The 10,249-nt window shown below is 51.8% G+C and overlaps 1 protein-coding gene across 1 annotated transcript; it reads left to right on the forward strand.

Annotated features, from left to right (window-relative positions):
* Positions 1–89: 89 nt before the first annotated feature.
* RPP25L (ribonuclease P/MRP subunit p25 like) lies at positions 90–2,976 on the forward strand. The gene is made up of 2 exons (XM_023203294.3): positions 90–1,423; positions 2,143–2,976. The coding sequence occupies exons 1-2, from the start codon at positions 1,292–1,294 to the stop codon at positions 2,668–2,670; spliced, it is 660 nt and encodes a 219-aa protein (XP_023059062.1). The 5' UTR covers positions 90–1,291; the 3' UTR covers positions 2,671–2,976.
* Positions 2,977–10,249: the final 7,273 nt, after the last annotated feature.

Here is a 10,249-nt window from a genome sequence, read left to right on the forward strand (position 1 = left end):
GGCAGCCTGCCTAATCGTTGGACTGGGAACTAAACTCATCCTGGTTTGGCTTTCTGACAGGTGTAGAGCTCTCAAGATGAAGGCTCTCATTTGATTGTGTGAATAGGATATTCATTTATCCCATATTTACCAAGAAGAGACCTCCAAATGTCAGATGATGGGAGTAGATAGGGCTCACCTAATCCCTGCCCTGCACGGGCTAGCAGGATAGACAGTACAGGAAAAGGGCAGTCCTATCAGGTGGACACAGAAGAAAAAAGGGACTGAAGGGACCTGGTGAGTGATATCCAGGGACTTTCAGAGCCAAGGGAGCAGCATGTGCAAAGGCCTTTAAATTTCTCTCTTGGGAGCCTACCTGCTACCACTAGCCGAGAAGGGCATCCTAAGAGGTTTGGATGCAGGAAGTTTTGGTCCTGGGGAGGAGAATTGGGGAAGTAGGGGCGCTGGGGCAAGCATGTTGAGAAACAGATTGGCACCGTACTCCACCAAATGTTTGCTGCCCCCTTGTGGTTTCAGGGAGTGCTCTGGCACCAGATCCTTTTTCCAACGGGCCCGCTGGCCGCCCCGCCTGTGCGACCTCTCTGGCACCTCAAATTCAGCGCGTCCAAACCGCTCTGAAATCTGGGAGTCATCCTAGCTCGGAATTTCCTACTTCTCTGTCCAAACAGTGGCCAACTCGTCACTAAACCTACCTACTAGTATCTCCCAACTTAATCTTTTTTCCCTTCCCACTGCGATTTCTCTGGTTCATTAATGTAACAAATCATTTAACAAATATTTGAGCGCCGATCATACGCCAGGCACCATACTAGGCTCCGTGGGCACCCCCGCCCCCTCAGCCCCCAGACTCCGTGGCAGGTGTCATCAGGGGCTGCGGCCCGATTTCCCCATCACTCCCTCCTGGGCTCCCTTCACAAGATCTGGTTCGACTGGCCCCTGGAAAACCCCCCGTGGTCTGCCAGCGCCCACAGGATGAGGTCGAAGTTCAGAAGTCGGTAACTAAGGCTCTTGCCCGTGCAACAGCAGCCACTCCAAACTGACGCCTTTGTTCACACCCGCGGTGAAACCCACTGCTCCCGCTTTGCTCAACAGCTAACACCAGCCCTCCCATCTTCTGAAGTCCAGATCCCCCTCCTTAAGACGCAGAAGTTCCCCGACGGCCGCTCCTTTCTACCGCAGGGAACTGCCCTGCCTCCTTCCGGGGCGTAACAGCGGAGGCTGCGCTCGTTTTCCCATACCCACTGGGACTGGTCTGGGGCGCCCTGGCCGGCGGGTCGTTTCCCGGGCGGAGATGCCTCCGGTCCACTCCCTCATGCCCCGCCCCTCATGTCCCGCCCCCTCGGGGCGTGCGCGGCCCCGCGGCCTTAGCGCACTCCGGGCCCGCGCGCCATCTTGGCTCAGGATCGTGCGTGAGGCGGATTCGGTGAGAGCTGGAACCGGGCGGGCAGAGGGGCGCTCGGAGGGTGGGAGGACGCCTGCTGCTTGGCTGCAGCGGCCGGCAGGACCTTGGAAGCGACCGTGCCTATGGAAACGGCCAAGGCTGTCTTGGTATAGCCCGAGCAGCCCTCCGAGTCGAGCCTTTGCCCCCGAGTTTCTGAGTGACCTGGGTTGATATGGATCGACCCTGGTAATCTCTGGGAGAGGGGCTCAGTTCTGTGTGGGGGCAGCACTGGGTAAGGGTTCTTGGCTGTTTCCCGGGGGGCCTGGGGCTAAGGGCCTTGTCCTTGTCCTTGCGAGGAGCGCTCTCTATTGGTATTAGTCTGGGGTGAGGGTTCCAGGCCCTGTTCCAAGGAGTCCAGGATAAGGGGGGCTAGGCCCCAGTCCTGGAGAGTTTGGGATGAGGGGGCCTGGCGCTCTCCCAAAGAGCCCAGTGTTTGGCGAATTTGGTCCTGCCTCTGGGACTCCAGGATTGGAGGTGGGAGTGTTATGGCCCTTGTAGAGGAACGGGGTGTATGGGGTACAGCCCTTTCCCGGACGGCGGCAGGCATGGCCCTTGTCACAAGATGCTAAGGACGAGGGGACATGATCCTGTTTCTGGGAAGTCTGGAACGGGGAGCAGGGCCATATCCTGAATGGAGATAGGGGATGGTGGACAGTGACTTGAGGCATATTGCTTAGCACTCATCTGATGCTTCCCTGCAGTGGGCAGCGAGAGTCACATTCAAGACAGCAAGCAGGATGGAGCACTACCGGAAAGCTGGCTCTGTAGAGCTCCCAGCGCCTTCCCCAATGCCCCAGCTACCTCCTGATACCCTTGAGATGCGGGTCCGAGATGGCAGCAAAATTCGCAACCTTCTGGGACTGGCTCTGGGTCGGTTGGAGGGCGGCAGTGCACGGCATGTGGTGTTCTCAGGTTCTGGCAGGGCTGCAGGAAAGGCTGTCAGCTGCGCTGAGATTGTCAAGCGGAGGGTCCCAGGCCTGCACCAGCTGACGAAGCTACGTTTCCTGCAGACTGAGGACAGCTGGGTCCCAGCCTCACCTGACACAGGGCTAGACCCCCTCACAGTGCGCCGCCATGTGCCTGCAGTGTGGGTACTGCTCAGCCGGGACCCCCTGGACCCCAATGAGTGTGGCTACCAACCCCCAGGGGCACCCCCTGGCCTGGGTTCCATGCCCAGCTCCAGCTGTGGCCCTCGTTCCCGAAGAAGGGCTCGAGACACCCGATCGTGAAGACCTGCTGAGCCAGCCTGTTCTCCAGGCCTGAATGTCTGGGATGCTTGTGCCTTTTCTGAGAAGCCCTGTGACTGTGCAACATCCCCCTCAAGGTTTGAGTCCACAGAAGTGGACTTCGCTGTCATGCTTTCCCTTCCCTCTAGCATGTGGGAAGGGACTGCTATGAAGAGTGACAGGTGTGGGGCCTCTGCCAAGTTCCGCGTTGCTAAATAAGGGCTTACTCTGCCTTCTACTTACAATGCATCTGAACTGCCTTCTGAAAGAGAAGGGATTTAGGAAATAAAGTTTCTACCTATTTGATGATGAGCCTCTGCTCAGCCTGCTATGTGGAGTGGGATTAGAGAAATGGGAGTCCCTAGCCTTACCCCCTGGGAGCTGATCCGGTGAAGACAGAGGAAGAGTAGGCTCAGGCTGGTGCTGAGAGAATCTAGTGTAGACAAGAAGCCTCATTCAGTACTGAATATATCTAATTCCCTGGGTAGTTATTTAATCCTGCTTTGGCCTGGTTTAGGAGTACTGCCAGGTCAGACATTTCTCTCCATCTGCAACTTACAGTATAGTATAGTGGTTGTGAGCATGGACTCTGGTACCAGTCTGCCTGCGTTTCAATTCTGGTCTGCCACTTATTAGCGAGTTACTGCTCTGTGTCTTAGTGGTCTTATCCATAAAACAGGAATACGATAGTGTTTATCACATAGGGTTGTTATGAGATTAAATAAGGAAATACACATATATGACATTTAGATACCACCTTGGCACATAGTGCTATTAAGTGTTAATTGCTATTATCGTTATTAATGATTTACCTATCCCAAATGCAACAACTGTCTCACACCTTCCCTCCAGCTTCCTTGTCCCAGTCTCAGCTATGGAGCTGGACTTCTGCTTTGAAGAGATAGAAGCCTTCCGAACTCCCTCGTGTTCCATCTTCACCTCCAGACATATCTGTATAAACATTTATCCTCAACTCCACTAGTTTGCAAACATGCTTTTTCCTATCTTAGAAACATATCTTTGGGCTGGGCACAGTGGCTGATGCCTGTAATCCCAGCACTTTGGGAGGCTGAGGCAGGAGGATTGTTTGATCCCAGGAGTTGGAGACCAGCCTGGGCAACACAGTAGTGAGACCCTGTCTCTACAAAAACATCTAAAAATTAGCTAGGCACCTTTAGTCCCAGGTACTTGGGAGGCTGAGGTGAGAGGATTGCTTGAGCCCGGGAGGTTGAGGCTGCAGTGAGCCATGATTGTGCTACTGCACTTTGGCCTGGATGACAGAGTGAGACCCTGTCTCAAAAACAGAAAACAGGCTGGGCACAGTGGCTCACACCTGTAGTCCCAGCACTTTGGGAGGCCAAGACCAGCCTGGTCAACTTGGTGAAACCCCATCTCTACTTAAAATACAAAAAATTAGCTGGGCATGGTGGTGCGTGCCTGTAATCCCAGTTACCTGGGAGGCTGAGGCAGGAGAATAGCTTGAACCCAGGAGGCGGAGGTTGTAGTGAGCTGGGATTGCACCACTGCACTCCAGCCTGGATGACAGAGCAAGACTCCGTCTTGAAAAGACAAAACAGGCCTGGCGTGGTGGCTCACCCCTGTAATCCTAGCACTATGGGAGGCCAAAGAGGGTGGATCACGAGGTCAGGAGTTCGAGACCAACCTCGCCAACATGGTGAAACACCCCCCCCCCCCCACTAAAATAGAAAAATTAGCTGGGCGTGGTGGTGTGTACCTGTAATCCCCACTACTTGGGAGGCTGAGGCAGGAGAATCACTTGAACCCGGGAGGCAGAGGTTGCAGTGAGCCGAGATCATGCCATTGCACTCCAGCCTGGGCAATAGAGTGAGATTCCATCCTTTTAAAAAAAAAAACAACAACAACAAAAAAAAACAAGACTGGGCGAGGTGGCTTACGCCTGTAATTCCAGCACTTTGGGAGGCCACAGTGGGCAGATCACAAGGTCAGGAGTTCGAGACCACCCCGACCAACATGGTGAAACCCTGACTTAACTAAAAATACAAAAAAAAATTAGCCAGACCTGGTGGTGGGCGCCTGTTATCCCAGCGACTTGGGAGACTGAGGCAGGAGAATCGCTTGAACCCAGGAGGCAGAGGTTGCAGTGAGCCGCTGAGATTGCACCACTGCACTCCAGCCTGGGCAACAGAGCGAGACTCCTCACACGAAATAAAAAAGGCTGGACACGGTGGCTCACGCCTGTAATCCTAGCACTTTGGGAGGCCAAGGCAGGCAGATCACGAGGTCAGGAGATCGAGACCATCCTGGCTAACACAGTGAAACTCCATCTCTACTAAAAATATAAAAAATTAGCCAGGCGTGGTGGTGGGCGCTTGTAGTCCCAGCTACTTGGGAGGCTGAGGCAGGAGAATGGTGTGAACCCTGGAGGCGGAGCTTGCAGTGAGCCGAGATTGCGCCACTATACTCCAGCCTGGGCAACAGAGCAAGACTCCGTCTCAAAACAAAAAGAAAAACAAAACAAAAAAAACCCACCTCAATCCCACATCTCTCTCCAGGTCTCATCCTTGCCTTTTTTCCCTTTGCTGCTCCTTTTCTGCTTTGCCTTGGCCTTAAACTCTCAGGGTCAGGGGCGTGAGAAGAGAAGTGAAGGTTGCATTAGTAGCAGGGGGTGCTGCGGGAACTAGAGCAGGATTATGGGCAGTAGTGAACTCTGAAGAATTGAATCGGTTGGATCTCCCATGGATCTTGAGATTTTCTCCAATGTGTCCAGCAGCCTGGGTGTCCAGTCAGGAAAGCAGAAGGTTGGGGTTCTTCTGGGCTCACACTGTAATAGAATGTGTAGTAGAATGTGCCCAGCAACGTAAGGGTGTTGCACTTAACTGAGACCAGGCAGGAGGGATTGAGAAGGAGAGGGAATTGGAGGACTGAAGGCCTTGATAAGGGCTTGGAGGAGGGGTGAGGTGACCACAGGGCCATCAGGCAGTGGTCAAAACTTTAAATACTGCATCCTTTGCTTTCAAAGATAGGTTAGCTCTGAGTGATGTGGAGGACCCTGGGGAAGGTACGTGATGAGGATTCAGAGGAGATTAGGAGAGAGAACCTCAGTGGCTGCCGAGCCAGATCTCTCAAATGCACAGGGTCATGAAGCATCTCATACACTCCTAAAGGGAATTATGGCTGTGGTGGCAGTGATGCAGGTGTCTTGCTGCCAGCAACTGACTGACTTCCCCCATTCTCCTCTCAGCTAATTCAGGGATTTTGTTCCCTCTCTGCTTCTGCATACTGCTTTTTCTCTGAACATCTTCACTTGTGTGTCTTCTGCCATCAGCAGTTCTGTGAGTAGCATTGGATCTCTGGAGCTTTGAGGCCAGGCCATCTTGCCGACTATTGACCTTTGGCTGATGATCTCATCCCATCTGCTGATGGCCAGGGTGGAGGGATCACATGGAATAATCATAGTGATCTGTGCTGAAGGTGGCATTGCGAGCTCTGGAGTCCCAGGAGGGGCATTTTCTCTCCCTCTTTGGTCTCTACAGGGCCCAGCTGGGGCCTGCAGGAGGAATGGCAGGGAGGGGACCAGAGACATCAGCCCTTTGGAGTCAGAAAGGCTGATCAACTTTACAAGAGAACACAAGAGTTGTGTCTAGTTCTGTCCACTTTCTCCTTAATTCACTGCAATGTGGCTTCTGCCACCATAAGGTCATGTCTTGGCACAAAAGGTAAGGAAGTAGAGACAGCTCTTTCAAGAAATTGGATTATGAATGGGTAGAAAGGGGTGATAGACAGCAGGAGAGGAATGTGGAGTACAGAGTGTTGGGTTTTGTTTTTGTTGTTATGATTGTTGTTGTAGTTTTTAATATACTAGCAGGGACTTGAGCATGTTTATAGGCTGACAGACGGAAGAAGCCAGTAGGGAAAGAAATGAAGGATGCAGGAGATTGTGGATAACTCACAGCATGAAGTTCCTGAGCAGGTAAAAGTGAATGGGATCCAGAAGCACGGAGGTAAGGGCCTCCCAAGGGAAGAGGAGGGATGACTTCCTGTAACAGGAGGGATGGAGTTGAGGGGACAGATATGTATGCAGATAGGTCTGGAGGTGAAGATGGGACATGAGGGAGTTCAGAAGGCCTCTATCTCCTCAAAGCAGGAGTCCAACTCCATAGCTGAGAGTGGGGTGAGGAAGCTAGAGGGAAGGATGTGTGAGATAGTTGTTGCAGTTGGGAGAGGTGACTAGGAGAGGTACAGGAGGATGACCAGGCAGGGCTAAAAGCCCAGGGTAGGCTTTTGACCATGAACTTGTAGGGTCATTGGTCAGGGTGTGTGAGCTCTAGCAGCACCCACAGGGTAGGTGAGGACTCAGAAAAAGCACAGTTGCATTCTTCCAGACTGACTTTAAGACAGGTAGGAATGATGGAAAATGCATGAGGAGACTAGCAAGAGAGTACATGTAGTGAAGGACCGAGGCATCCAAACTGGGCCAGGAGGGAAGTGAGGGAAAGGGGACAGGAGTCAGTGGCCTGGAGATCCCCATGAAGATGGGGTGGAGTGAGATGGACTATCCTAAGACAGGAACGTTGTAGCTGTGTGGTTTCCTAGGCTGCCGTAACAAAGTGCCACAAACTCGGGGGCTTAGAACAACAGAATTTATTGTCTCACAGTTCTGGAGCTGGAAGTCTGAAATCAAGTTGTTGGCAGGGCTACACTCCCTCTGAAATCTGTAGGGGAATCCTTTCTTGCCTCGTCCTGGTGATTTGCAAGCATCATTTGGCATGCTTGACTTATAGGTGCATCATACCAATCTTCATGTGGCATTTTCCCTGTGTCTCCACCCCATCTTCCCTTTTTGTGTGTCTTTGTATCCAAATTTCTTCTTTTTGTAAGGACACCACTTACATTGGATAAGGGCCCACCCTAATGACCTCATTTTAATTTAACTATCTCTATAAAGGCCCTATCTCTCTCTCTGTCTCTCTCTCTCTCTTTTTCTGTCTCTCTCTCTGTCTCTCTCTCTCTCTCTCTCTGTCTCTCTCTCTCTCTTCTTTCTTGACAGAATGTGGCCCTGTTGCCCAGGCTGGACTGCAGTTGCGCAATCTTGGCTCACTGCAAGCTCCGCCTCCTGGGTTCACGCCATTCTCCTGCCTCAGACTCCTGAGTAGCTGGGACTACAGTCACCCGCCACCACGCCTGGCTGATTTTTTTGTATTTTTAGTAGAGATGGAGTTTCACCGTGTTAGCCAGGATGATCTCTATTTCCTGACCTCGTGATCGGCCTGCCTCGGCCTCCCAAAGTGCTGGAATTACAGGCGTGAGCCACCGCGCCCAGCCTAAAGGCCCTATTTCTAAATAAAGTCACATTCTGAGGTACTGGGGATGAAGATATCAATATATGGTTTTGGTGGGGGGGCGGTGGGAGTGGAGGGCAAAATTTAACCCATAACCACAGCTAAAGGATGGGAAGGTATTAATAGGGTTGAGGGTTTTTGGAGCTGATAGGATTTGTGGGCATGAGAGTGGATGGCTGGAGGGTCTGGAGGAAGAGACATGGAAGATGAGCTGGTGAGTTGAGGCTGGGAAAGGTAAGGTGGAGCATTCTGGTGGGCAATGGAGTCATCCGGGATGGAATGTGTTGCTCATTCTCACTACCTGTCTTAGAGGTGGCATGTCTAGCCACCTTGTGTTTGTTCCCTTGGAATGGGGACATCAGAACACAATATGCCTGGAGGAGTTATGTGCCTCCCATATCCAAGCAGGCACCCAGTTCTGCAAGTTTTGGCTTTTAGGTCTCCATCCCCAAAGCCTCTGTTGGTTTGTGCCATTCATTATCGCTCAGCAGTTTCCATATTGATCTCTGTGCTTCAGTCCCCTGAGACCTCTCCCCCATACCAAGCCACTGGCTATTTCCTTTGTTTAGAATGCTCTTCACCCCATACTTGCATGGTTATCTCCCTCCCTCCTTTAAGTCTTTGCTAAAATGTCACCTTCATGAGGCCTACTCTGGCCACTTCATTTAAAATTGCAGTCCAGCACTTTCAATCTTCCTTACACTGCCTTTGCCCCACCCCAGTTTTTTTAACCTCTATTTTTAACGTCTTTAAGATAATATTTTCGTTTATTGTCTCATCCTGATGAGAATGTAAGCTCCAAAAGGGCAAGAATCTTTGTTTCATTCCCTTATGTAACTTAAGGATCTTGAACATCACTTGGCACATAGTAGGTGCTCAATAAATATTTAGTGAGTAAATGAATGAATATTGAGCACCCCCCCACCAATATGGGGCCATACTCAGATCTGACCTTGTAATTCCTCTATTCCCTTAGCCTCCATGCCAAGATTAGAGGACAGGATCCAAGTTCATTCACTACATTCACTAGGTGTTTGTGGTTTTTTTTCTTTTTTTTCTTTTTGGAAATGGAGTTTCGCTCTTGTCACCCAGGCTGGAGTGCAATGGCGTGATCTCGGCTCACTGCAACCTCTGCCTCCCAGGTTCAAGTGATTCTTCTGCCTCAGCCTCTGAGTAGCTGGGATTACAGGCGTGGACCACCACAGCCGGCTAATTTTGTATTTTTAGTAGAGACAGGGTTTCTCCATGTTGGTCAGGCTGGTCTCGAACTCCCGACCTCAGGTGATCTGCCTGCCTCAGCCTCCCAAAGTGCTGGGATTACAAGCCTGAGCCACTGCATCCAGCCCACTAGGTGGTTTTAAAGGACCCCTTTGCTTGGCCCCTGCCCATGGCTTAGTCCATCTTTGGCCTGGTCCTCTTGGACCCTAAGCTCTGACCGCTTCCCAAGTGACAAGATTTTCTGCCTCTGAGCCTTTGTTCTTGTCATTCTGTCTGCTTGGAACTCATCAAGAATGTCCAGAGGACACTGGTGCTGGCCTCTGAGCACTCCCTTGGGGCCTACCTCCCCACTCCTTACTGTAATACTAGTCTAGTCCAGCTCTCACATTGGTAAGTGATGTTCTGGCTACACTCACTTCTGGCTTTGGCCACCAGGTGGCAGCATTTGCAAAGGGATGGCCCATTCCTTTCTGGTGTCTGTGCAGAGGGCCTCAAGAGTCCCAAGAGACTTGAAATTTGATCTTTAGTGGGCTCAGTGACCCCTCAGTTATTCAACAAGCAGCTGATGATCATCCACAATATGACAAATATAATCACTGGACTCGGAACCTCCAACTCCACGAGGGCTATAGCCACATATGTAATTTCCCTATGGAGGCTGGGTGCAGTGGCTCACGCCTGTGGTCCCAGCACTTTGGGAGGCCGAGGCCGGCGGATCATTTGAGGTCAGGAGTTCGAGACCAGCCTGGCCAACATGGTAAAACCCTGTCTCTACTAAAAATACAAAAATTAGCCGGTCGAGGCCGGGCGCGGTGGCTCACGCCTGTAATCCCAGCACTTTGGGAGGCCGAGGCGGGCAGATCACGAGGTCAGGAGATCGAGACCATCCTGGCTAACACAGTGAAACCCCGTCTCTATTAAAAATACAAAAAATTAGCCGGGCGTGGTGGCGGGTGCCTGTAGTCCCAGCTACTCAGGAGGCTGAGGCAGGAGAATGGCGTGAACCCAGGAGGTGGAGCTTGCAGTGAGCCAAGATCGTGCCA

Source organism: Piliocolobus tephrosceles, chromosome 14 (genome assembly GCF_002776525.5).
Source record: "Piliocolobus tephrosceles isolate RC106 chromosome 14, ASM277652v3, whole genome shotgun sequence".
NCBI lineage: Eukaryota > Metazoa > Chordata > Mammalia > Primates > Cercopithecidae > Piliocolobus > Piliocolobus tephrosceles.